We start from the raw sequence: 27636 nt of genomic DNA, 5'->3' as shown, positions 1-27636 counted from the left end.
CTTCCCAAGCGAAGGGAGCTGCACAGAGCAGCTCGGCTGGAGACCCCTTGGTGCAGTGAGGCGAATCCCACCTCAGACCTCAAACGTAACAACCTGGACATGAGCCGTGCAGAGTGAGCTGCAACGGGGCCCCTTCACCACAGAACCTGTCCTGCTTGGGCAGCAGAAACGACAACACGCACGGTCCTGCCAACTCAGAAATAGTCTTTCTTTGAATCTAACAGTCTTAATTACAACTGTTCCAACATTCCTCCTCTCAGCAGCGTCCCCAGACAGAGCTCCTAGCGCAGCCAGCCATTCACACCCTGCTTGTGGCCAAGACAGCGGTTATCTTTACCAGCTTTGCCCTGCATTGACACTGCAGTGCCTGCTGTCAGAAAAGCCAAGTGCTGAACTTTCATCTTCTCCCAGCTTATGAAATATCGGGGTTTGGTCCTCAAGTATCTTGTCATACAATTAGGGACGGTCTAGCAGAGTATTCCCCAGGAGCCTAACAAATCCACAATGGATTTTACACAGGAACAAGCTGAATTCCCTAACTCATGTCCAAGGGGTTCCAGAGCCCTGCAAAAGGAGCCGTTTGTGGTTTAATGGAAACAAAAACCTCATTGGCTGACCCGGGATTGTCTTGTTGGAGGGGAAGCATCCAGAAGCCGTGTGAGCCCCGAGCAGAAGCCAGGGGCTGCAGTGGCCCCCGTGCCGCAGGTGGGCGGGCCGGGAGCCGCAGGGAGCACCGGGACCCGCACCCTGCGGCACAGCCCCGCCGCGGTGCCAGGAGCCAGGGCAGTGCCGCCCGGATCCTCCTCCTCCTTTTCCTCCTCCTCTCCCTCCTCTCCTCTCCAAAGGCAAGTCCCTCTGCACGGGTAACAGCTTCGACTGAGAGGTCTCATATTAACGGGTACTTATACAGGATTAATTGCACATCAGTCCATTGTGGCTACAAGTTCATTAGGCTAATAAATCTACATAGTGACAGTAGTACAGTATCAGCTACTTTTCAATACAAACTCCCTACCCTAGTCTTTATTTGTAGGTCAATAGAAGATCTACTGTAGCGATCTTCAGTGACCTTTAACATTCATTTTTTTTCCTCTTTTTTTTTTTCTTTAGAAAAAAATCCAGTGTGGGGAAAATGCACATATATAACCAAAGCAGTGCTTAACAACCACAGGAAAAAAGAACGTGATCTTGAACCTTATCTGCATCCTCCTTAGCCCCTTGTAAAATTACTTCCAAAGGGTCACTAACTCCAGCTCTACCAGTTCAAGTCTGTTAAACCATTTTCTAGTTCTAGTCCTTTCTAGTTTCTCACTATACCTATAGTCTGTAGCAAGAGCATACAGAAACGCTTGCTAATGTGCTCAGGACTTCCATTTGACTCAATGGAATTGTTTTAGATGACTGCTTCTACACCTCTTTTCTTGAATCGGAACTCCCAAATCAACCGGTAGCTTTCTAGTCCATACAGGAGAGAGCTCCAAGTCCCTTGCAAAGTTTTACTCATTCCTTTGGCCCAAAAGTTCATGGGCATCTAATAAATTCCCTCTCACAGTATTCCCAGGCAAGGATTCAGAAGAGGAGATGATTCTTCAACCAAATGAGATCCTCTGGTCCTGTGTGTCAGACCATGGCCAATAGAATGAGCAGCTGCCATGGATGTCTCAACTTAAATAGATTAGAGTCAAGGGAGGAGAGCAAGGCAGCCTGACCATCTTCCCATGAGGTACAGGCAGAGATACCCAAGTCACTCAGTTCTCCACAGCTTGTCTCCTTCCCTCGAGTCAAATATTGGATTCCATCTGTTCTAGCAGGAAGTGGTGAATCATGTCGAAGGTGGGACGATCTTTTATGTCCCTGCTCCAACACTTCAGCATCAGGTCAAACACCGGGTTAGGACACAGAGGAGTCTGAGAGAGATAGATCTGCAAGAGAGAAGCACAACTATTTCAGTTATCTTTATTAAAATAATTGAACCTTTATTCAATTAAAAAAAAAAACAAAGGACAATTTCATTTTAGGTTTTACAAGACACACAGCGGTCATGCAAAAGCAAAAGCTATCAAGTATGAATGTGGAAGTGAAGTCTGGGTGAATCCTTGACATATTCCAAATGGAAACGCAGACACTGTGTCAACATGTTCAGTGACAAAGTCAGTCATTTGTCCCATTAAAAAAAACCCAAACATTTTAGAGAATTTTTCTTCTAAGCAACAGCAACACACAAACCAAAACTAAGTTTACCACAATAAAATCCAAATACTGTCACTCACCGTAAACAACCCATGAGGCTTTTTAAGCATCGTGATAGCTTGTTAGCAGAGACAGAAAACAAACCATCTAAGGCAGAAATAGCTTTTTTTCCTCTCAAGACATTCATTTTTCATCTTTTTCCTCAAATCATTCCTATCTGGGAAATGGCAAATTAAACCTTCATTTCCTCCGATTTGTTTGGTGTTAAAATTGAGTTTTAGAAGACTGGCAAACAACAAGCACTCCACTTTTCTGGGGGGTGGAAGAGCCTCAGGACCAAGGTGCTAGGCTGTGTGTGATCCAGCACCATCAGCAGCAGCAGAGATCCTCACTGATTCAGGGCAACAGAGCTGGCAGCAGCAGAGCCCACAGCACTGCCCAGGAATTAAATTGAGGAGAGTAACGACACAAAAGCCCTTTGGCAACCTGGGATAGTCAGAGGCATCTCAGCACACATGGAGATAGTAGAGGGAATATCCAACTCGGAGGCACCAACAGTTCCTCCTTGCCCATCTCACTCTGGGCTTCCTCGATTTTCAGAGGAAATGCTAACAGGAAAGACCCTGGACAAGGGCAAGGAGTAAGCATTGTATAGGGGAGCCCAGAGAAGATGAGGACAGCACAAATCCGTCTTGAAACCGAAGTGGCTTATAGCAAGGAAGAAGCACGGGACAGGGTCAAGAAGTTCTTCTACTGGGACTCCAGGATAGGAAAGCTAGCACAATGAACCTAGATGAAAAATGGGAGAGTTGGGACACACCTGAGAAGGTGAGGAATAGAAGCAGGGACCTCAGCAGAAGGTATCAGGCCACCAAGAAAGCCCTTGGGAGATCCTCTCGGGTGCGTAGGGGGGCAAAGACGTCACCTCAGTGTTCCTACCTGCCTGCCCTGGCTCCGGAAGAACTCGCCTGTGTTCTCAATGACCTGCTCATCCGAGAGAAGGCTGTAGGGCTGTTCCTTACACAGGACAAACATCTCCCAGAGGGTGACCCCAAATGCCCAGACGTCGCTGGCCGTGGTGAACTTGCCCTGTGAACAGAACCAACGTTGTAAGCCCCCACTCTGCTTGCAGTACATCTGGGAAAACTCTTTCAACCTACGCTCTCAGCAGCCTAACATGAGGACACGCTGGTTGTGCCTTGGAAAAGGCTCTCCACAGAGAGCAGAGCAGGTGACCTGCTCTCAGCAATGCACATGCAGAAGCTGGTGTCAGTCTGTGCACTGTGTATTCTCCGCCTTAGAAAAAACAGGCCCAAACCTGCTCTGTTTGGAGCAACACATGTTCAGAGAAATAACGGGAAACAGCATTTTATTCTGGCTGCTGCTGCATGAATTATCAGGGAGCCAGAGGGCCTGTTTGGTCAGAAGACATTCAGACTGCCCAGGCTTATGTGGCAACCCTAGTAGTCTGCAAATATTTGGAAGATGTTAGCACAAGAAAGATGGAGGAGACCTACAGGTTAGATGAAGCTGCAATTAAGACACTGAAGTGAATTTAGAAAAGCTTAAGCCATATACCAGCCATTATAATCATGTTTAATTACAAGTTTACTATGTCATTGTAAAAATAAAAGTAGACACTCACACCGATCAATTTGTAAAGGAACCATCAAGCTGAAGGTTACAAAACTGCCTTTAGACTGAATTTGTTTGACTGTTAAACCACCTCCTAAGGGGAGAGCTTAAACACACAAAAAAATCCCAACCTCTAAACCAGACTTGGACCTAGAAACTCGTCATGTTTTATCCCAGCCCTTCCGAGCTTCGCAGCTGGGCAATGGGCACAGAGAGGGAGCTTGTTTACATTCTCGCAGGAATCCTGCATGCCAGGAACAGAACAGAAATCAGGCTGTGGATGGTCTGTGCTGCATTGTATCTGTGAGGGCACCCTGCTTCCCCGAGGGAGGCAACACGCCTGGCACAAGGACATCTCATCAGGGGCCACCGACACCACACGCTGTGGTGCTGCAAGGGCTGGTGACCGATTCAGGGGCACACTGAAAACCAGCAAAGTGAGCAGAGAATTATTTTGTGCAATCCTTACCAGAAGGATGCTTTCCCAGGCCATCCAACGTATGGGCAGCACAGCCCTCCCCTGGATCCGGTAGTAATCCCCGCTGTACAGGTTCCTGCTCATGCCAAAGTCTGCAATCTTGATGGTGTAATTGTTCCCCACCAGGCAGTTGCGAGTGGCCAGGTCTCTGTGCACGAAGTTCAGAGATGCCAAATACTTCATCCCTGAGGCAATCTGGGTGGCCATGTACAGCAGGTTAGAGTAACTGCATGGAAACAAAACAAAGAGCATGAACAGAGACATTCCTTGCATGCAGCTCTCGACAAAGCCAGGCTAGGCCCCTGCATTCCGTGCAACACAAGGAAACACTGCTAGTTGTCACTTTTTTGCCATAAGACTGGAATCTAAGATGTCCAGTTGTCCAAGCAAGGACAGACTGTGCCTAGAAGAGACTTAGTTCATAAGCAATAATTCATTGGTTCCATGTACAAGGAGCTGATATGCAAGGAGTTTATGCATCATAGCACCAACTTTTCGGAGCCAGGAAAAATCAGATTGTACAATCTCATGATCATGAGATCAGAATCTCGTGTCTTAGAAACTATTTAATTTGTTAATTCACAAACACTGCAATTGTATCACTAAGTCTGCCATATAGCACTGAAATGCTAAATATACAAAGCAAGAAAGGTAAGCTAAGTGTTTCAACAAATCTATTTTCCATCTGTTGTAACTGTATTCCCTTTTACTAGAAAAGAAAGGCACTAGAGATGCAGCATGCACTGGCTACAGACCACGCGACTTCCCAGATTCCTCACGTGCCATTGCTTTGGGCTGCATTCCCATTCTGCAAGCCCAGACACTTGACACACCAGCAGCTCCCACTCAAAATCCAACATGCACAGTCTGCTCCCAGTTGATAATTCTCCCAGAGCTCAGTGGGAGAATCCCCCCTCTCTCCCTCTCTGGGTTTTGGCGGCAGTGGAATAAGCACTACATATCACACGATGTGAACGACACCCATCTAGTCACCTAACGATAACGCACGCAGGCTGTGCGGGCTGAAGGCCCCCACGGCGCTCGGGCAGGCAGGTGGCACCCGGGCGGCATGCGGGCAGCTGAGCGTCGCTCCCGCGCCGTGCCGGCCCCGCAGCCTCCCGCGGAGGAGGGAGCTGCAGATGCTTCAGCCCGAGCTCTCTGCAGACCTTCCCCCAGCCCTGCTTGGCCACTGTGTCCCCCTCGGGGCTTGGCCAGGCTGCTCGAGCTGTCCCCTCTGCAGCCCGGTGGGCACCTGTCAGTGACCAGCGTTGGGCTCTGTGCTCCTCCGCTCAGCAGAATCTACAGTGCCCGCTGCCCTGAGGGAAGGGGACAGGCAAACTTCGCAGCAGACCAGCCACCCATCTTCATAATTTGCTAGTCACAGCAGCAGTGAGATGCACTTCAAACAAGAGCCAAAAGGGCTGAAGAAACACAGTGACCAACCCTGTCCTTCAGACAGGTCTCATATCTGGTGCATGAAGAAACAGGCTGCAGCAGTGGGGGCGATGCTGGGACTCCCCGTGTTCTGCACCCATAGGAGCTGGTGGAGACAAGGTGCAATCTCTGGCTGAGGGCTTCAGTTCAGGTTCAACAAACATCCTACACAGACAAAGACCTGAGCTAGTCACAAGATCTCTTTAGGAAGAAACTATATTTGTTTGAAAGATGGGATAAAGGAAACACTAAAGAATGGGATGAAGGACCAGATAGAGAAACAGGAAAATCAGAAGTTGGACCAAATTATAAAGGAAGGAGAGAGAAAAAGAAAAGTGTGAGCAGTAGTGCTGAAGTCACAGGACAATTCAGGAGCAGCATGAAAAAGAACGGCCAGTTGAAGGCTTAGACTGAGGTAAACGCCCTCAGCCTAAAGGTGACAGTCACTGCAGATGTGTGGCAGGCACAAGGCACTGCAGGGAGCAGGAACAGGTCTCTACACGGATGCAAGTCCTCCCCCACCCCACAGTTCTCAGTGTCTCATGGCTCTACAGGACGCCAGAAGAACATTCCTGACGAGGCTGCTGCCCACTGCCAGCAGAAAGGCACACACAGTGGCAAAGCACGGCCAGCTCCCATCCAGCCCATCAGCAGAACCTGCTCTGCCCTGCTGCTAGGCTATAAATAGGGAACATGCCAAGGATTAAGCTATGCAGCAAGTTCAGGGCAGGTCTCTTCACTGAGCAGAATAAATGTCTTTGTCCTACACACAAGACTACTTCAGTAGGAAAGGACTTTCCGCAACAGTGGTGATACTTTTAAGTTAGATTTAATCTTTCTGCATAAGAGATTAATGTCAGTACTGAGAGAAAACTGTTTTCTTTGCCAGAGAAATGTCCTCCTGCAGCTGGAAGATAAAAATCATTCCTTAGTTTGGTTCTACACTCCACTCACCTCTCCCTTTATTTTCTCAAAAAAAAAAAAAACAAACAAGCAAACAAAAAACCCTCAAAATCACACACCTGGAACCAAGGAGACATTTTAAAAGCCTAGCAGAAATTTTTCATTTTCACTGCAATGCAACTGGCTTGCCATATTAAATCAGTTATTTGATACTGCGTCACTAATGTAAGAGATGGTTAAGCTGGTAAAAAAAAAATCATCTAAGTGCTTACTGTGACCAGAGCAGCCCCCAGTCAGGGAAGCTTCCCAACAACATGAACCCCTAGAAGTCCCTCAAAACCACCTCCGACTCCAAGTGGGGCTGTTGCTCACAGTGTAGGCTGCACAGCTGGCCAGGCTGGGACAAAGCAACTCCCTGAAGGCAGAGCAGGTGCTGTGGTAGCTCACGATTCCTGCTTAGACCTAAACAGGCTGCTCTCCTTACCTGACACAGGGAATGTTGTTTGAAACAGCAAATTTGCTGTAGATCTCCCTCTGCGACAGGAACTGGTTGAGGTCGCCGTTCTCCATGTACTCCGTTATCATGCACAGCGGGTCGTCGCGCACACACACGCCCAGCAGCCGGATGATATTTGGGTTCTTCAGCCGCGACATGATCTTGATCTCCTTCAGGAAATCGTTCCTTAAAAGACAAAAACCAGGTTTGACTCTCAGGCTACCCCGTGGTCTAAGGGCAAGAGAAGCACCATGTAAAGAAGCTAGAAATCCCTCCCCAGAGAGGACATTGCGAGTTTGAACATTGGTTCGGTGTTTGTGGGCAACATCCACCCTCTCCCTAGCAAAGGGGACAAAGGCACCATTTCAAAAACATGTACGTCTACTCCTGCTCTCAATTGTACTGTTCTTTACTTGAACACACGAAACTTGCTTGCACAGGGCTCTATCCCTAACACAAGTTATTCCTAGTGAAATCTCATACTGCTATGTGGAAAACATCAGCTTTCCTTCTCAGATGGCAACCACGGCGGGCGCGCTTACCTGGCTATTTTGTTGACATCTGATCTTAGCATTTTTACTGCTACCAGAACAGGTTGCCGAGTGAATTCTGTGGAAGAGACTCCCAGAAATTCCAGCAGACCGTCAGCTTCACACAGGTGTACCTGCAGGGCAGAAAGCAGTGGCAACTATGAAAGCACACGTGGGGAGAAAACCAGAGGAAAACGTCACTTTGAGCCATGTTTGGTCACAGAGTGACTCTGAATATGCAACTCTTTACTCTGATAGCAAACAGCCTATAGGATGGCCCTAGATCCCGGACTAAAAGAACATGCTTACACCATCTAGCCCATGATGTAGGAGAGGACACAGACTGCACCCTGATGGGTCCCTAACACACCAAATTCATACTGAAAGCAAATGACTGGGAAACCAAGCTGCCAAACAAGCACTGAACATGTTCAGGAAGGCCACAAAACCTGGAGTTTCCTGTCCTGCTCTGCACATGCAATGAGCCCTGCTGCAGCAGGCTGGGCACGTAGAGCAAGCCCGACCAGCCACACACGTACAGCAAGTGTGCCCCAGTGTTGGGCGTCTGCAGACTGGCTCGAGTCACTGCCCCAGCTTAACTGAGGAGTGTCTGAAAGTCACAGACAAAGCTTGGAAGGCTTCAGACTCTAAGCAGGAAAATGTTCGACATGAATACCTCAACCGTGAACGTTTCCAAAGGAGATCTCCAAGGAGAATACAGATTTGAATTTCTTACATTAAATAAATGAATTAAGACTTGAAATTACTCTAGTGTTTTATAGAAAGGGGGAGAAAAGTAGGTTTTCTTGAGAAAAAAATACATACTCAAGAAAACAAGACCAGAGACACAGGAACAAGGGAAAGCAGACAGACCCGAGCATGTGGCACTGGAAAAGGGAACAGAGGTGAGCAGACTGGATACCTCAGTCCCAGGAGGATGTGCAGCAGGACAACCTACTGGGAGCTCCATGCACTTCATATGCAGCAACAATCACCAGTTTACACGACAAGCACAGGGAGGAGACAGAGACAGCACAAAAATGGGGCAAAGCTGCATAAAGAACAGAAGTATGAGGAGGTTGCTGCAGTTTTATGAAGTCTGGTGAGGAGAAAACACGGTCAGACTTGTTCTGTCCTTCAGAAGACCCAGCAAAATCAAGCAGAGACTGGCTGTACAAACTTGGCATAGGAGAGAGTGATGGTATTAAGAGCATAAAGTATAAATGAAAGCCGTGTGTCACTGAGCCCAGGAGCGGGGTGGACAGAAGCAGGAAAGACTCGCTTGAAAGCGAAGGGAGCAAGAAGAAGCCATGTTGCTAGAAGCAGGACTGGACACCAAGTCTTGCTCTGGAGCAGAGCATTTGATGATGACCCTGCCTGGAAATTCCTACAAAGGCAAGGAGAAGGAGGCAGTTCAGCACATTTGCAAAGATAAGGGAAAGAGCTTGTGATGTGAGGAAAGGAACAAGCCACCACTGTTTGACAGCAAAAGGGAAGAACTCTTCTATAATATATGTAATATGGAAGAACTGTCCAGAAAGGACAGTTATTATAAAGAAAAGGAGAGAGTGGGAAGGGGGAAACCAGAAGCAGAATATGGAGGGGTGGGGGGAATGTTTTACAGTTGAAGCAAGTCCAAGATGGGGACAGGATCCAGGCCACAGCAAAAGAGGCTGCTCTGACAGCCAAGGATGATGGTAAGCCATCACCAGCTTTCTAATACTGAGAGACCCAAAAAGAAAGGAGCAGAGAAGGGAGAGAGTGCATGTGGTCAACAGGGAGACACACAGAGATGGGCATGCCATGGCCAAGAGCAAGGGAGCAGTAAAGGGCTGGTGCCTTGCCAAAAGGTGACGGAAGGACAGAATTTAAGTCTCGGAGGAACAAAAGCTGGGAAGGGTGGAGAGACAGATAGATCCTGGAAGAGATGGGCACAAGTGAGAAGATCTGGCTCAGTAGGGAGCTAGAGATAGCACAGCAATAAAGTAGGGAGAGAAGGAAGGGACAAAAATTCTCAGCTCCAGGAGTTCAGGGTGAGAGCTCAGCAGAGGACCCAGCTGTAGGGCCCAGGCTGCACGGGGCTTCGGCACAAGCCGTGGGTTGAGCGAGCGGCTACGCCAGGAAACACGCAGGGACACGATACCCATCCTGGCCTAGGCCCCGCACAGAGCCCACACAGACCCTCATCTCTTAATGCACAACCTGTTTGGAGAGGTAGCTGGATCTGCCTTGGCCAGAGTCACTACCAGAGCTTTCACACCCATGTGCTTAAGGGGGCATAATCTGAATGTGAGAGCCACCAGAAGTCTGGGGCTTCCAAGGAAAAGCATGGAATAGTCTGAATTAACAACTCAGATTCTTTCTATAGTCTCATAAATAGGGATACAGAGAGCAAACAGCTAACACAATTTACAGATCAACTGTTGGAAAAGACTTTCCTGTGGCACCAAGCAGCCAGCTCACGAGTGCAGCACGACTCTCCAAAGCCTCACCTTATGGGATCTTGGCTTTCCCCCAATGCAAAGGTAGGTATTAAAATACTGACGTGTAGGTCCCTCGGGCCCCAAGTGAGAGGCAGTGCCCAACTAGCAGCTCAGATTTGCTCTGCCAGGTGTGGAAAAGAAAGGCTGTACCTCGCCAAACTGCCCTTCTCCCAGCTTCTCCTTGAGTCGTAGCTGTTGCCGGGGGAATTCACCTACTGAGATGTCCTTTTTGGTGAGTGAATCCACTGTGAGGGCTGGCACTGCATACATGTTGTTGCCTGTCGCACCTTGCAGGTGGACAATATCTGTTTCAGCGTAGTGAGGAACGTTGTTCTGGAAGCCTTGGTGAGGAGTGGACTTGGTCAGGTCAGGCTCAGCATAGTCCCCACTGCACACTGAGGGGAAACCAGAGACAGGCGGAGTTGAACGCTCTTGTTCCTGCAGAACAGGGTGGCCTAGCTCCTGCTCCTGGAGAAGCGCAGCCCTCGGGGAAGCTCAGCCCAGCTGCACATTACCCTGAACCAGCAGCACTGCACAGCTAGGCGAGGATGGTGCTTTGTTTTAACAGAGGCTTAAAACCCAACAAACTACTGCTGCAGACTCCATGTCAATCAGCCGCTGCTGTCCCTGGTCACCGTGAGCTAGAAGTCCTGCCCAGACACCCAGGTCTGCGTCCCATGTGATTTTCTGCTACTCATTCACCCTAAATATGAGTTGTCCCTCTAACTCGAGGCAAGGAATGTTGTTTGAAATGGCAGGTTTGCTGTAGATCTCCATCCACAACGTGAATAAGGTCTTCATTTTCTGTGTACTCTATTATAACTTTACCCTACCTATTACAGCTTATTCACATAAGTACTATATAATGACTGTTTATAATTAATTCCCCTGTATGGTCAGTATGACACAGAGCATTCATTTTGCTTCAAGCTTGCCTGACTCCATCCAAATCAAGTTCCCTGCACAGAACAACTTAACAACCCATCTGTGCTTGAGGAAAGTGACACTGCCCTTCTATTCACTAGAGTAGGGGTGCCATCACAAGCACAAAAGCCTGCAGGATGCACACAGGAAGCAAAACCTCCACAGCTTCCCAGGGGGTCCGGGAGCACAGGCACCAAGACAATTCCCTGCCAAATTTGCCTCTGCTTCTTCTCTGGGGGGTATTTCCAAGAGCTATTCCTGCAAGAAGAGGTGCTAAAGGAATCTCTGCCGGGAGCTGGTCTGGATTGCCTCCTGGAGAGCCTCAGGCAGCAACACCCCTGCCAAGGGGCTGAGGAGACAAACGATGACTTGCTGCTGTGATTGCTAAAAGCAGCTGCTAACAGATGACCAGCTAACACACAGACAGCCTTCAAAGAGAACAATAAGAGGCTGTGTATTGAGGCTGCTGCACCATCTGCCAGAGCTCCCCACTAAAATGTCACAGCTTCAGAACACTCCTATCAGGTCCCTAAGTTAGTGAGAGAAGATTAGAAAGGGCAAAAAAAGATAAGAGGAAGAATAAACAAATTCGGGAGGCAGGTGATTATATTACCTGAATCCTCCGCACTTTGAGAGAGCTCTGGAAGCTTGTGCAGTAGTGTTGCTGGCTGGTGATATTCCAAGTCCAGCGGGAAAGCACGCTCATACGTGGGATTTGACTGGTGAATCTGGGTCTGGTTGTTGGCAATGGTGTAGCTGTAGAAGGAGAGACGAACTGTGGCATCCTCCTCCAGGATTCGGCGTGGAGCCTTGGGGAAAGAGCAAAACCTGCTGAGCTGATGCTGGGTTGAGTGATGTGTGAGCTGCAAGCATTTCCAGCAACATCTTGGGCAGGGCCTGTGTCCCTAGAAACTGGGTTTTAGCTACAGGACAGGTGAGGCCCCATGCTTTCCACATAAGAGTTCACTAGGGTTAATACTTAATACTAAACTGCCAAACAGCCCCATGGTATTACCTTTTCCAACCTTTTTTGAACGTACTGCTTCCAAAGAATAATGATTATAATCATCAGGAGCAGAAGAATAATAGCCACAAGGCAGCCCACCAGGATGGAGGTATTAGAGTCATCTGCCTTCTCTCCTATCCAGGTGCTGGTTACAGACGATGTAGTTTCTGCAGTCACAGAAGAATTAAGAATGTGGAGTCAACAAAGCATAAGCGGTTTTATGCATTGGCCAACTTCCATGAGACCATGTTCCTTTCTACAAGCTAGTACTGAAAAGATCTTAGGCAGCTTCCCAAGTATCAGCATTAGTTGTGTTCCTACTTTAATCAAAAACCTCTCATTTTGGAGGTTCAGAGATGAGCTGTGCAGAGCACGCCTGCAGCCAACCACCATTCCTGGCACTGGAACTGATTCCTTGGCTGGATTTGTGTTAGAGCAGACAACATCCCCAATGCACCAAGAGTGTTTGCAGTTTCCGTGGCCGCATTTTTGTGCTCAGCCCGCTTGCTCTGAGGCAGCCTGGGCCAGCTGGGTTCAAAACACCAAAATGCAGCCTCAGTACAAGGGCAATAACCAGACTATACCCACATCTCCAGAAAGACACAGAGAGACCATGTTAACTAAGGTGGCAGGGGGAAATTACCTGGCACTTGAGGCTTTGGCTAATGACAGAAATCCTTACCCCAGGTCCCCTCAGTGACGTTGTATTCCGCTTCCAGCGGTTCCGTTGTGCTTGGGGCGACTGTCACCAGAATGGGATTGACACTCTCCATGTCTGCGGCAGGGGAGGGAAAGAGATCAGCCCTGGGGCTCTGCGGCCACCGCGGCCCCGGCCGAGCACCCAGCCCTGCCCCGCGGCAGCTGGCACCCTGTAAGCCCATCCACCAGCCCTGGCTGCTCGGGCAGCACTTCCCAGAGCTCCTGCTCCAGGGAGCAGAGGCTCCACAGCCTCTCACTGGAGTGCCCAGTACCTCCCATCCCCATTGCCCCTAGGGCTCTTCCCAGAGCTCAGCCAGACGTAGAAGAAATCAGGACAGGAGCTTTGCTTTGTTTTTGGCATGAGTCTGAGAACAGTCATGCCGGGTCAGCCCAGAGCCTGCCCGGGCGCACGTCCGACGGGAGGGTGCCAGGAGGGGCTGCTACCAACAGGACCGAGATGAGCCGCAAGCTTCCTGTGCTGTGCTCTCCTCAGAGCTGCACAGGGATCTCCCGAGCAGGAGGCTGTACCCAACTCATTGCGTTTTGCTCTCAAGAGTTGCTTTCTTTCCAAGACTGAGCCTTCCCAAGCACCCCACAGCACCGACTCCCACCTTACACCTCAAGGAAAGAAAACACCACCCACAAGGCAAAAACATTCTGCCTTCCCCCCTGCCCCCAAATAGACATTCAATCTGCTAGCTTTATAGTTATAGATGTAGCTTATTCACAAAAAAAGCAAACAATAAACCCACGATATGTAAAAAAGTCACCCTAATAAGCAGCAAGCAATTTCCTCAAAAGTAGTGCCTGATGATCCCATTTCTGGTTCCCCTGGTTCTGCTGCTGCACACCTGCATCAGTCACAGCTTCAAAGTCCTCCCTGTCCACTTGGCCCTTTCTGCTTCTGCACTGTCCCCCCAACCCTCATCAGCCTCATCTTCCTCTCAGTGCTCGGCCCACCCCTCGTTCCTGCGGGTGGGCTCCACCATGCCCTTAACCATGCCCCTGATCTGCACCCCAGGGTGCCGCCCCCTCCATCCCCACAGCACCCTGCAGCCTCCCTGTGCTTCCCTATCATGTTCCCGCTCCTCGCAGCGTGCCCAGCATCGCCTTTGGGCAGCCCCGTGCTGCCCTGAGCTGTGAGCTGAACTCAGCGGGTGCCTCTGCACCCTCGCGTGGCTCCCGCGCTCCCCCAGGCCTCCTCAACCAGAGGAGCACTCACCGGACTGGAAGGAGATCTCGCTCATCATCATCCAGGAGTCGGCGAAGGAGAAGCGGCAGAGGATGGCCTTGCCCACGCGCTGGTGGAGGGGCACAGTCACGAACCTTGCGCTCGGGTTCTTGTCGTCCAGCACCGTGGCCACCCCAACAGGCTCGGGCTCCCAGTCTGCAATCAGGCGCGGTTTGAACAGACACTCCACCTTCTGGAAGATCTTCACTCCCTTGGAAAACATGTTGTTGCAATGCACCTAGAAACACACCAGCCAGACGGTAAGATTCATTGAAACCGAGATTCAAGGGGTGGTGATTTTCCGTTCAGGAAGCTCTTCAACAGCTGTCTATGTATGAATACTCTAAATCAGTGTGACTGACTTGTTGCAGCACAAACCCACCCACCCTTGTTCTGCAGCGGGAATGTCCATGCAAGCAAGGACTCTGAAACAGCTGTTAACTGTACCTGCAAAAAGTAAATTAAGTCTAGTCTTGGTAGGCTTTCCAAGAGATCCAACAAAATACACCAAGCAGCGTCAAACCTCCAAACACGGCACCCTGTATCAAAGCTGAAGCTTTCCAGAAGGATTCTCCTTGAACGTATGTGTAAAGAAGGGAAAAAAGCCAATTCTGGGCCCAATAGGCTCTTTCAGAAAGCCACAGTGACAAGAAGTGACCCACAGCACAAGGCAGAGCAGCTGTCCCAGGCACACGCAGCACTAGCGCGGCTGGGTGGCCGCGGGACGGCCGAGGCTCGGTGCTGCCGCTGGGCACCCTGCGAGCCCGTGCGCCAGGGCCGCCCCTGGTGGCTCAGCGCGTCGGGAGGGCGGCCCCGCTGCCACCGCCGCCGCTGGCACCACTGCCACCCTGCCCGTGGTGGCCTCGCACCGCGCGGGCACCCTCCAGCACCCAACCAGACCGGCGGCAAAGGGGGCTTCACAAAGCCATGAGGCTCCTAAGGATCCCTTACCAACCTGGCTGCCTTGCTCGAACACAAACGTTGCTCTTGGGTTCACGTTTTCACTTACTTTAACGTGACAGTTTAGATTCTGTCAGGAAGGACTGAAGATCTGGGCCACAGCCCAAACACCAGGAACAGTCCAAAAGGAACAAGGTGGCCCTCCACGTTCCCGCGTTCCTCCCAGCCTGCGTCTTCACAGCCACCGTGGCCTGACCCTCCGCGGGAGCCAGGAATTACTTCCTGACGACTGCGCAGCAAGGGCTGCCACCGAGCACAGCCTCCAAGGCCTCCAACCCTAATTGCTCGGTCCCTGTGCCGTCCTGCCGTGAATAGGAGCGAGGCAGTAATGAGGGCAAGGGCCTGACGGGCAGGCAGAAGACAAGAGGGGATTTGAGCATGATGAGGAACAAACGGGGCCCAGACAACATCCCTCAGCAAGAGGCAGAGTCAGCACAGACGCAGAGGTTGCATCTGTTCATGGTGAGGAGGGATATGGGAATACTTCCCATCCAACCATTCTGAGTGTGGTGCTAAGCAACACCTACCAGTGTCCAGGCGAGCCTGGGGAAGCTGCAGCATAGCTGCAAAATTCCGGAACATTTATTTATTTTAAGTATTCCCTTGTATATTGGGGGAGTTCAAAGCACTGGAATACTTCATGTTAATACCAGCCGAGTGTAACATATGTATCACAGGTAAGTGATAACCTGCTAGCTTACTTGATATCAAGTGTAAAGGTGATCCAGCACACACCGAATTAAAAATGGAGAATCATTTATCCTAATTCAAGCAGCCTTATGAAATATTAAGGAAAGTTGCTATTTCTACAAGTTTCTGTATTTGGTTGGTCAGGATGGCAGCGTTTACACGACAGGGTTTTATGCAGCATTTGATACGCTATCACAACAACAACTCCAGCCAACAATATGAACTCACGAATTGCATGATTCGGGTAAGACTTGCCAGTCCTAAACAAGGTGTCACTCTTCAGCAGGTTTGTTCCTCCAGCAGGAACATGTTCCTAGTTCAAGGCTATTCACTGTCTTTCTTAGGGACCTGAAGAGAGTAAAAATCACTAGGGATTGAATTTAAAAGCAACAACAACAAAAGCAGAAACAGCAGTTTCCCAGCTCACATGAACTGAGCAGTGAGCTGGGCCCTGACCGACTCGTTTAGAGGTAATGAATTTAGCCACAAAATGTAAACCAGGCTTTCGGGGTTGGACTTCTAGCCCAGAAACCACTACGTTTGGATAAGAAGCTGGTACTGCGCTAGAAGTCAAGTGAACATTGGCTCCCATACTTCAGGGAAAAAGTGAAATATGATTTCAGGATTCACAAACAAAGCATAAACAAAGGCAGAAAGTCAGCACCGTTTGTGTACGCAGTTTGCTGGAAAGCCTGCACCCAATTCCACCCTACACCTCCACAAGAGACCTGGCAAGCAAGCAGAAAGGACTGGAGGAACAGCACGAGTAACCCTAGCTCCCAGGGCAGGAATTGAGAAGCTCAGCCAACTTAATCTACTGAAGCAGAGATTAAAAGTGATTTAATCATAATATAGAAACAAGAAAATTTCTGAGAAGGCAAGACTCGATTTTTTGCCAGAGAAAGGAGGCAAAGAGCCAATGGCTGCAAGCTAAAAATAGACAAAATAAACCAGGGTAAGTAACCACCAAAACAATTTACTTAAGGATGTGGTGGGTTCTCCTTCATTTGAAATCTTTACAAGAAAAGCCACTGATCTTTTCAAAAAATTCTGCTATTTACTACGGATTCAAAACATTCTATTCATCCTTTTCGTTCATGATTAAGTAGTTTCCCACAGCACAAGGTTTCAGGCATCCAGAGTAGTTTTTGGTGAAAACCATGGAAGCACAACCACATTTTGTTGCTGCAAGGGTCAGGCCAGGCGTGCAGAGAGAAACAACATCCTCAATTGGTTCCTGCTGTCAGTGGGCTCTGCCCAAGCACTGCCCCAGGTGTCTGCACTTTAGTCCTTGGTCATTTAAGCTAAATGGTGGAAGGAAAACATCTGAGCTCTGCAGAGGCAAGTGCTCTGTGGCCCCAGCTTTCTGCATGGGCAAACATGAGTTATTTCCTGCTCAACTTCTGTCTCCGATGGGATTGTGCTTTGGGCAGGGAGCCCAGGGAGGCAGTTCGGAAGCACCCAGACCCAGAGCCCACCCCAGGCAGCGGGAGGTCCTGGCTACCTTCATGGAGGTGAAGTTCCTCGGCCGGTCAAACTGGAACTCCATCTCGACAGCGCCGGTGCTGAAGCTCTCGTTTCTCCAACCCACGTAGTCGTAGCCCGGCCACACGCGGTACTGGTGGCTCTGCGTGAAGTCGTCCAGCCCCAGCACGCCGTCCGTGAGCTGGCCCAGCCCTCCGTACAAGTGCCTAGGCAAGAGAGAGAGAGGAGTCACACAGGAACACCAGCCAGGACAAAACTCAGGCTTCTTCACCCCCTGGAGCACCAGGGCATTCAAGTCTTTCAGCTGGTATCAAGAAATCATTAGTTTAACTATTCTTAACCTATTCTGGACAAAAACTCATTCCCTGTTATTGAATAAAGTGAAGGTGATGCTGTGCAAAGTGAACTGTGAGACCTTCCTCTGCTTTGTGAAAGGCAAAGTATTTGCATTGGTGTCACATCAGCCACAAAAATCTAGCAACAAGTAGATTCTCTTGAGAATGAAGGTGACGGCTCCAGAGAAGACCCTTTGGGTTCTCCTAAGAGAAAGCTTTAAGTGAAACAACTCACTGTGGAGCCACATGGGAGGAACTCTGCTCTGTCCTGCCCTGGGAGGACAAGGGGGAGTTTTGCAGCAGGACAAGAAGCTCTGGATGAGCGGCCATGGTCAGCAGTCACAGCCGAGGCTCTCCAGGGTTATTTCTGACTCTGCTTCTCGCTCAGGAGAGCGTTACCAGCACAAGACAGATGAGCTGCTTCTGCCAGGACTCTGTCTGGCTCCGCTCGGAGCACAGAGCCAGCTGGGATAGTGCTGAAAGTCTGTATGGAGCAGGAGAGGCTACACACGGTATGTTCCTGACTCAACTACCTTTTAGGAGCACTGCCTGGCACGTTCTCCCCTTGTCCTATTGCAGGGAGAGTGCTAACAGTGCACAGTGTCACTGCCTGAGCTCGCTTTCTGGACCTCTTTCATTTAGTTAGGCTAGTCTGGATTGGTCTTGGCTAGGCTGGTATGTGCCTTGAAGGTCCCCAAGCCCATTCCAAGGAAGGCCTCCTACCATCGGGATCTGCACTAGTCTGCATGACCTGTGAGCTCCCAACAGGATTCACAGCTGGAAGAGGCAGACTCCTGCCTCCAGGCCAGCCAGGCACCAACCTCCTCTTTGATTAGCTTGAAGGGCTCCTTGCTCAGCACCTTGGGGCTGGTGCCCGCTCCCCGGCGCTCTCCTGCAAAGGCTGCTGCTAAGCGAGGGCTCAACAGCCAAAGCCCTCGCCTCCTACACCTGCACACGCAGCTTCTTGGAAGACTCTAAAATGTAAGCTGTGACTCAAACGAAACTCTGATCTCACGACATCGATGGTGGATTTCTAAATACCTTCTTTCAAAAATATTTTCTGCAACTGGAAAAAAAACCCTGGGTTAAACTCAAAGAGCAGGTCTCCCTATTCAATCTTGAATATATCAATACTGTCCAAAAGCATCAGATGTTACTCTACACCAAGATCTAAAGACCTGATATCTTATCAGATCCCTATAACACCTTATAACATAAGGAATGTATTCCCACTGCCTCTCCCAATCACATTTTTGACTCCAGCATAGCAGAAGAGAACAAGCATTTTAAAAGATTCCCATATCTCTAAGCATGAGGAATTTAAGGCATCAACAAAAATTTAAGGAGTTACCGGAGGGGGAACATCCAACAGGAGCCCCTTAGCTCCATGGGTGCCAGCAGGTCACTTCTCAGTCACCTTTCTGCACAAGCTAGGAGATGCTGCCTCAAGAGAAGGCCCATACCTAAGTTTGCCCAACACTTCAAACCATTTAAACATTCATCTCTGTACTTATAGCAGATAAAAGTGGTCAGCTCTGCAAGAGCAGCCAGTTATTTAACATTTCAGATTTAAACTCTTAATGAACTGTCTTGCAAGGGAGTCGTAAGATAAACCACAGACCTCAAAATGTGAACAAATGTCCTAATTTAGCTCAGTGATTTGAAATATTAGCATGCCTTGCAATGAGCTGTAAAACCTGAAGATCTTGGGATTTTTGACTCCAAATCTGAACAGCATCATACCCAAAAAATCTTTACGAATCAGCCACTTTGATGCCACATTGACAGTGGTGCCTCTGCTGACTTAGAGCACAGGGACTCACAGGGACTGATGCAGTTTCCCACAATGTCCGAGTCCTTTCGGGCTTTGCTTGCAAAACCAGCGTCCCACCTCTGCCCAGGAGCTCACAGGTCTGCAGTGCTGCAGCCTGCAGCTCGGGTGCTGCGTACTTGCCCCATGCCCCGTTTACCCTGGCGCTCTCCTGCAACCGTTTAAGATGCAGCCTGCTGGGGAATGCCTTGCAAACACCAAACTCCAGAAGCCAAGGCAACGAAGAGGGGAAGGACCTACAGCAAGAACACTCTGGTTGTGCAAGCACAAGGTCCAGCTAGCTGCCCCGCTCCCATTTTGGGCAACAAAGGAGCGGCAGCACCTTAAGCTGTTGGTAGTACTGCAGATCATAAAGCTATACGTGATCAGCAGTAAAATCAGTGAACACGCAGTGAATATGGCCACAGTAGAGTCCAAGCATGAGGGCTTTAAGACACATCAGAACCATCTTGTCACACCATGCACAGATGGGAAGCCAGGAGCAGAGACAGATGTATAATGACAGATCCTTCTGTTTGAAGAGAAGCTCCAAAGACTTCCAATAACACACAAATAATTTGCTTCCCAGTCACCTTCACCAGCTAGGATGGGATGAATCACAAGCTTGTGCCCTCCTTCCAAACAACAACTGACAACACATCAAAGGGTCCACCAGAACCAAGCCTCTCCAGTATTAAATGCTCTGGAGAACTAGGAGGCTGGCTTGCAGCTAGGCCTTCAGAACTGTTTAGGATGCAGGACTCTAATGACAGCATAAGCAAGCAGAGGTAATTTGCACAGTGATAGAGAAGAGGACAACTCCTCCCACCTGCGCTCATGGTAGCCATCGTAGGTGGAGTCGTTCAGGTAGACGATGGGGAAGCCAGGAGCCGCGATCGTCTCCCCTTCAGGGATGCTATAGGAGGCCAAACCATCTAAAGAAAGAAGTCACACATGTCAAACAGCCACCACCTTCCACCACCTCTGCCCACGTGACTTGTATTTATGACATGGGCCACCAGAGGCAATTCTGTGGCATGGAGATCTCTCGTGTGAGGATGCTGAGGAGCCCAGTCAGTGCTGTCCAGAGGCTACTACTCTTCAATCACAGACATGGAAATCACTACTTACCATACCAGACACAGCCGTAGAGCTCCACCCTCATACACACGGTCATTGGCAGCTCGGTCACAGGAATCACCCGGATGAAACGAGCAATGATGGGAGGCCGAAGATCTTTTAAGACCACGTCATAAGTGTTGACATTGCCTTGGATCACCTAGGAGAGAGATAAACTTCCTGGAGTGCAGTTCTTATGCAGGAGTTCACTTGCAGCCCATCATTTGAGACCAAGGAGTTTCCCCATGCTGCATCTGCAGAGGGTTTGCAGCTGCTGCTCCTCCTCCTCCTCGCTGGGGCCTAGCTTGGGAGGTGAAGACTGCCTGACCACTGCAAACAGGTACCAGGACGGACTTCAAGAGAGAAAAGAGGGGCAGCAGGAAGACAAACGTACTCGTGGACTATACACTCTTCTCTGGTACGCAACCCTCTTTCCAACAAGTCTACATGCACATTCTAACAACAGGTCATGCCCAGCCCCTGCCCTTACCACCAGTTACCTGGGGAGAGTCTTGATGTCCTTTTTTTTTTTCCTATAAAATACTACAGAAGCCAACAAAACGCCAAGAGTTGCTGCAGCATTTCACAGCTGAAGGTCCAAGGAGCTGCAGAGATGTCTTGAACCGAAATACCCCCATTACCCACCTGGGCCATTCTGGGAAAGCAGTGTCTAAGCTGGCAGAGAGCTACATCCTCCTCTGTTCGATCCTGTTCTAGGGAAGTCCCACATTCTGCTCCCACAGTCACTGTATGGGAACAGCTGTAGCTGTCAACCCCTCGGGGAAGGGCTCAAAAAGTCTAAGGGATTTTTGAAAGAGTCTGAACCCAGAGACAAAATAAAACCACTTCTAATATTAAGAGCCTGAATCACCAAAGGCAACATCATCCTGAAGCAGGGAGGGACAAGGGAGCAACAGCTTGACCCTTTGCCTTCACCGAGTACATCAAAGCTACAGTTGCCTTGGGCAGTCCTGGCACACGTCCCACCTGCCTGATGACCTCACAAGCCAGTGAGATCTGAAACTCAGCAGCAAAGCGGAGATCTTCCTGGCTGAAGCCATTTGTGTGATCCACCTACACAGGGACATACCACAGTGCGAGTCCAGACCAAAGATACATCCACTGCAGGACTTGAAGTCTCCACAAACACCTGAATTTTGCACCTGCATTTGCACCAAAGCTTGAACGATTTTGTAGGGCATCTTTCAAATCATCTGACAGACCAGTAGTGCTTTTGAAATATGCATTCGCTAACTGAGTGTGACCTTTCCTGGTGACATATGCTGAGAACAGCACGCAAAGTCAATTTTCAAAGCAGCTGGAAGGACAGGAATCCCATGTCCTACTCCGTAGGCTGCGTCCTGAATAAGAACAGAACCATCTTCTCTAAAGACAGCAGCTGGTAAATTGTTATGGCCTCATAACAGAGACCACACGCGCACACTGCCAGAATAAATACGGGGACTCGCCTGAACACACCCTCAGGTCCTCACTGCAGCCTGGGAGGGGGATCTTGCCCAAATGGAACCAGGAGACTAACCATAACGCTGATATCAAGCGGATGTCGGTGGGTCTGATAACACCGCTTTGCGCAGGCCTGGGACCACGGAGAAGGGCTTTATCTGCCCAGGGCCAACGCAGCCATTCCATTCTGTAGTAACTGTGAAGCTACAGGCAGTCTTCACCCAGTAAAGTACCAGTAAAGAACACTGAGCCTGAGCTTCCCCTCCCATCCTGCAAACCACCTGTTTGCTGGCACAGAGACACAAGAGGCAAGACACAAAATGGCCAAGTAGCAAATTCAAGGTCTGAGTGAACAAGCCACTCATTAACAAACTAGAGGTCACTACCTAAACTGCTTCCAGCACTACAGGCCCCACTGCGACTTGCAAAGTGCCCTCAGTGCTTACCAAACACCACGGGGCACTGACTCTGTCTACTGAGGGACAGACTCTGGCTTAGGCCTGAGACAGGAGGATCAGTTCATACGAGCTGCAGACGAGAGGAAGCTCCCTTCCAAGGGAGGGTTAAGGCTTGTGAACATGAGCGGAGGGCAGCACTGCATACCTCAGTCTGGAGCAGTCAGAAATAACTGCAGCAGAGCAGGGAAGCCTCCCTGGGTATGCACTCAGCATGTTTCCTACCCTCTGAACTCCTCCATCCTCTAAATTAAACTAAATTTAACGCTGCTATCAGATATCCAAAACCTCGTCCCCTTTCCATGTCCCACCTTTTAAAAAAAGACACCAACACAAAGCAGGCATGCCAGATCCCAGACAACGTAGCTAATGGTCAAAAACAGACACGGGACATGAAGTCTGCTTTGCAGCTTCCAATTCCAAAGCAAGTCCCAAGCTGGTAGTGGGACAACCCTGCTGCATTTCAAAGTGTTTTGACTACAGAGGTACTGATCAGCCACTATTTTAGGGCAGGGCAATGGCAAGGACTTGGGGAATCAGCTCAAGGGAATAACAGTCCCAGCAAATACAGGAGTAAGGCAGAGCCTCCCTCCTGACAGGGAGGAATGAGGAGAGCAAGAAGCACCAGGCAGCGAGGAGGCCAACAAACGAGGCACCTCCTGCAGTTCAATTCCCTGCAGTTTCCCTTGGCTTCCGCCCGCTCCACGCTTGGCTGCTGCTGCTGCACCCACCTGCTTGCCTTGGCGGTCCTTCCAGGAGATCCAGCGCTCCCCGTTGCGGCTGTAGTCAATCCGGTAGGCGTGAGCAAACTCCTTGCCCGTGGCACGGGCGTGCCGACCCTGAGTGCCAATTAGGGTGATGAAAAAGAGCTTGTGAAGGTCCATTTGGAGGAACTGCACATCCTCCGGCTGCAGCAAGCCAGCCGGGCACCACGCTCCATCCCCTTCTTCTCTTTGTAACCTGAGGGGAAAAACATATTTAAAAAACTAAACAAGACCCCAACATTTTCCTCTTGAGGATCCAGCCTTCCCACTAACTGAGAAGTCCCCTTGAAACTGCAAAAATGCATAAAAAGAAAATAAATTAGCAAGTGAGCCCTGGCCTACCCAAGGCCTCCTCCTCTGAGGGGATGATCTGTAGACACTTATCCAAGATCCCTGTACCCAGTTTTTGCCCTTTACACCGTCACATAGTTTTGGACACTTCTCATCAACTACTACCATTAACCACTGTTATCTTTCTCAGGGCCAACACTTTACTGCTGCCTTGTAAGCAACTACATTTGTCTGTAGGAAATTGTGTATTAATGGTTTTTAGCATGTGGCCTGGAAAGCACGTTGTTACTTTATCTACATCCCTCATCCAGCAAGGTCTGAGCCTCTGCTCAGCCTCCTTCTATAGCTAATACAAGTACAAAGAGGAGCTACCTCAAAGTAAACTTTAGAAACAAAGTTCTAAAGCTCCACAAATCGCTGTGGATCATCAACACATCTTATACATCTCCTTCATTGATCCCAAGTGCTCACCAAGACACAGGTAAGGGATGAGAATCTCTGCTTCAAGTTGAACGTTGCAGCACTAGCCACAGAGATTCCAACCTTTTGCCTTGGGAGTTCACGTCAACTGCTCTAGCAATCAGCAGGTGGAGCTACTGCAGGAAAGAGCAAGTTACCTAGGCAAGAAACCAGCTCTGCAAACCACAGGGTGATGAAAGCAGCTTCAAACGTGGAAAAAAAAAATCCAGACACGATAAGTCCATGTGAACTTTAAAGCAGCAGCAATTTCCCAGCAAGGAACAAGCCCTTGAAATGCCCTTTTCTTTCCAGCAGCCCTCCTTGCTCTAATTAGTGGGAATGGCGAGTGCTGCCAAATCTCCTATCAAGGAAGGAAGTGCCCTGAAGGAGACACAGAAGGTCAAGGTACAGGGTAGAAACTGGAGTTTGTGTCAGCTCGGCCAGTTCCCTGCTGCTTGTGTGAGGTCTTTAACTTGCTTTACTTGCCAAACACTGAGAAAGCTGTGAAGGACAGTTGGAAGTGCCACGGACAGGCAGCATCTGCACTGGAAGCCCCACCTCTAATCAAGCGAAGGCAGCTAGAGGGGAGCCCCTTGGTGTCTGCTGCCCGGGGACATCCAGCTGCCTTGGCAGAGATGAGGGGAACAGATGGCAAGTGACAACCCAGGTATTTGCAGAATGCAGAGTAAGCCAACCCCGAGAGCACAAAATACTCCCCCCGAGCTTTCAGACCCACACGCCTGGACAAACTCTGCCAAAACGCACACCATTTCGCATCTTTGCTCTGCCACAAGGAAGAAGCCACTAGAATTTCGTCATTTTGGACTGCCCAAAGTGTTGGTATGAATAGAACCACCAAAATTAACCTGCAATGCACATCTAATTTGCATAGGAAATGTTATATTTGATACCATCATTACAAACAACTATAAGGAAACTCACATTTGGAGATATTTTGTAAATCAGCAGTCTGCAGCTTTGAAAGAAGTGAGACAAAAGAACAAAAAGTCAAATGACTGAAAAAGACTAACTTATTGACACTAGAAGAAAATATGATAGCTGATTTTTAACAACCCTCTAATCCTGTATGTTCTAGGTTACAAAATACAATGTTAGTTTTTTAAAATCTGATCAGAATAAAAATTTGGTGACACCATTTCCTGTAAGGAAGTTATAATGAATACAGTAGAACAGCTGAACTAGGAGCATTTAAATCTCCTTACTTCTAAGTAGGGGAAAAGGAAAACTCCACGACAGAGAGGAGGGAAACACTTTGGTAATCAGTTCCATAAAAAGCCAACGCATCTAAATGATGCGGAACAGCACTGACACCAGCAGTCAGTGCCATCAGGTCGGCGTGATCACATTCCAAACAGCCAAAGAATTCAGAACTTTTTGAATTAATTTTCAAGTCTACACAGCACATATCATTATGATGCTGTTGAAAATTGCAGAGTCCAACAGACTAAATGACTTCCTATGATTCAAAGCTTCCTGTGCCCTAGCAAAAGCGTCAAAGGCACTGCCCCTGCTTGCTCTGTAAATCACCAGCCCATTAGAAGCAGCAACAGAGCTACAGAACGAACAGGAGCAGAGCTGCCTCTGCAGGCCTCTAGTTCCATCTAGTTTAGTGAGCCTAAAGAAGAATTTTTATCTTCAGCCATACTAGATAAGCCGAAGCAAAGTAGAAGAGAAGGATTCCAGTTGTGCCAGAGATGAGCCTACCGTGCATACTGAGGTCCTGTGGAATCATACCACTGGCTGGAAGCCGTGATGTCTTCATCCCGAATGGTTCCTTCCTGCATGCCCAAAGGATACCGGCATATGGCTGAAAGAGGGGGAAAAAAAGCAGGTTAACAAGTTTTTTTTTAAACCACCAGACAAGTCTCATTGATAGGGTATGGAATAAGCAGCACAATAATATAGAGAAAGCAAATCAAAAAGGGAAAAGCAATTTAAAATCACTATAAAACCAGAATCACAAGTGACAAGATGTGTTGACACAGACAGCTAGTATAATTCAGCAGAGTCCTGGAAGAGCAGAGACTTCACAGAAAAGGATTTTTAACAACATCAAAACAAGAAACATACTAGTGTAACAGGTTATATAGGCAGATTCTATAATGAGATCCTACTTAATGATGATACAGTAAAAAATGAAGTATTGCATCAAAACTTTCTTCTCCTCCTGGAAGAAACAGGGTGCTCAACTTGCACTCAGATAAGACCACTCCATTCAGCAATCCAGTTTTAGGCAAAAAGTTAAAAAGCACCTAATTCTAAATGACCAGATAGCTCTCAAGGGAACATCTGCACTATCGGGACACCGCAGGTTACAGGTCTCCTCATTTCATCATCTTCACGACTACCTGGCTCTGATAAAGTTGTTAACCATGTTCAGAAGGCAAGGAGAGACAGATGCATGAAATCCACCTTTTTGCTACCACTTTCACCATTGGCCGAAGAACAATCTGACAAATTTCAATATAAAAATGCCTGTAACCACACGTTATTTCACAAGGATTTTGCTGTGATCGTCAGACATGGTATCAGCTGCTAGTGCTCTATCTGCTCACGAAGTGTCTTGGAAACGAGACGTATGGTGAGGTGACAATATTTGCTGATGATACTGAGTTATTGAGATATAGGAAAATAAAACTGAAAGAAGAATAATCCTATGAACCTGTACTACTTTGCAGTAAATAACACCAGAATTCAGTATCAGAAAGTACAAGAAGTGAAGAACAGCCTAAATATACCAACACAGTGAAGACTGAATTAACTACTTCCAGACAGGTTTTTGTTGCCTTGAGAGATCAAAAAGCAACTTATTAGTTGGTTACAGAAATGAATATGGAAGACACCAGTACACTGCTGTCTAAAACCATGACACACCAGCCTGTCAGACACAGAATACAGCCCCTACCCCTTCCTTCTCACATCAAAAAGTGGGAAGGACAGAGATGTTGCACAAGACAATGAACTTGTCCCTGTGCCTGGGCCCTCCTGGCACTGCCTGTAGAGGTGGCCCACAGCAGTCAGGGGAGACTGGCAGCATGGGCACACAGACATTTAGGGACTATGTTCACGATTAGGTTTACGTGTGCGTGTGTGTGCACATCTATATATAGATCACGAGAGGGAAAGAAAGGCTGGGAATGAACACATGAAAGGTGGGAGATGAGTCCTCCCCTAGGCCAGCAGCTCCCTACCAGGGTTGACTTCGGTGCGAGACGCCTCGGGCAGAGAGGCCAGGAGCAGCATGCAGAGGATCATGGTAGCAGTCACAGCGCTGGCCAGAGTCACACGGGTGCTAGTCCTTCACAGGCCGCAGCTGCCACCTACATTTCTGAAAGAAAAAGCAAAGGTGAGCTGCCAACGCCCCCAAGCCAGTGCATCTCCCCGAGGCGCACTGGGTCAGGCACTTGCCTTCCCAAACGCCCTGACCCAGCTCTGCTCTGATCCATCTTCTGACCAAAGGCTGCTCGAGCAGCGACTGCTCGACTACCAGCGCAGTCTCTCACAGTGTTAATGTAATTCAGCTTTCAGGGGCTTGGCTGCCGTGAGCACTCGCAGACACCATCAACTACTGCTCTTAAATAAGGTCACTGGAAGTTGATCTCCCTCCCTTTTGATCTTCATTTTCCTTATTATATTAGTAGCTACAGAAACTATTTCTTTCTGCAGCAAACCAGGGAGTGAGCTGGCTCACCCCAGCAACCCCTCAAGGGATTTATCCAGTTCATCCGAGCACACTCCTCTACCTGCACTAGCTGTCTACTCCAGGTAGGCAAT

General features: G+C 48.9%; 1 protein-coding gene across 2 annotated transcripts; it reads right to left on the bottom strand.

Annotated features, from left to right (window-relative positions):
* Positions 1 to 26: 26 nt before the first annotated feature.
* LOC112955814 (discoidin domain-containing receptor 2-like) lies at positions 27 to 27190 on the bottom strand. 2 transcript variants are annotated; one of them, XM_026049190.1, is made up of 16 exons: positions 27054 to 27190; positions 25567 to 25669; positions 23059 to 23287; positions 20421 to 20568; positions 20119 to 20224; positions 17164 to 17350; positions 14001 to 14247; positions 12762 to 12854; positions 12089 to 12246; positions 11687 to 11882; positions 10300 to 10544; positions 7679 to 7800; positions 7125 to 7322; positions 4295 to 4529; positions 3130 to 3279; positions 27 to 1922 (listed from the first exon to the last, which is right to left on the bottom strand). In XM_026049190.1, exons 1-16 carry the CDS (start codon positions 27115 to 27117, stop codon positions 1782 to 1784), a joined length of 2622 nt encoding a protein of 873 aa, XP_025904975.1. In that variant the 5' UTR covers positions 27118 to 27190; the 3' UTR covers positions 27 to 1781. The 2 variants fall into 2 exon arrangements, with proteins under 2 accessions (XP_025904975.1, XP_025904976.1); XM_026049191.1 differs by lacking the exons at positions 25567 to 25669; positions 27054 to 27190 and adding an exon at positions 24784 to 24817.
* Between the last annotated feature and the right edge of the window lie 446 nt (positions 27191 to 27636).

Source organism: Nothoprocta perdicaria, unplaced genomic scaffold (genome assembly GCF_003342845.1).
Source record: "Nothoprocta perdicaria isolate Ctin4 unplaced genomic scaffold, notPer1 scaffold_6, whole genome shotgun sequence".
NCBI lineage: Eukaryota > Metazoa > Chordata > Aves > Tinamiformes > Tinamidae > Nothoprocta > Nothoprocta perdicaria.
The sequence above is the reverse complement of the archived record's forward strand: the minus strand, read 5'-3'. Positions and strand labels throughout refer to the sequence as shown.

What these genes read in the sequence shown, in the direction of transcription:
- LOC112955814 (XM_026049190.1), bottom strand. Translation starts at nt 27,117, where the DNA reads ATGATCCTCTGCATGCTGCTCCTGGCCTCTCTGCCCGAGGCGTCTCGC. An exon ending in ACAGGACCTCAGTATGCACG is followed by an intron (nt 23,288 to 25,566) that starts GTAGGCTCATCT and finishes TTTTCCCCTCAG; the next exon opens with GTTACAAAGAGAAGAAGGGG. An exon ending in TTCAAAAAAGGTTGGAAAAG is followed by an intron (nt 11,883 to 12,088) that starts GTAATACCATGG and finishes TCTTTCCCCAAG; the next exon opens with GCTCCACGCCGAATCCTGGA.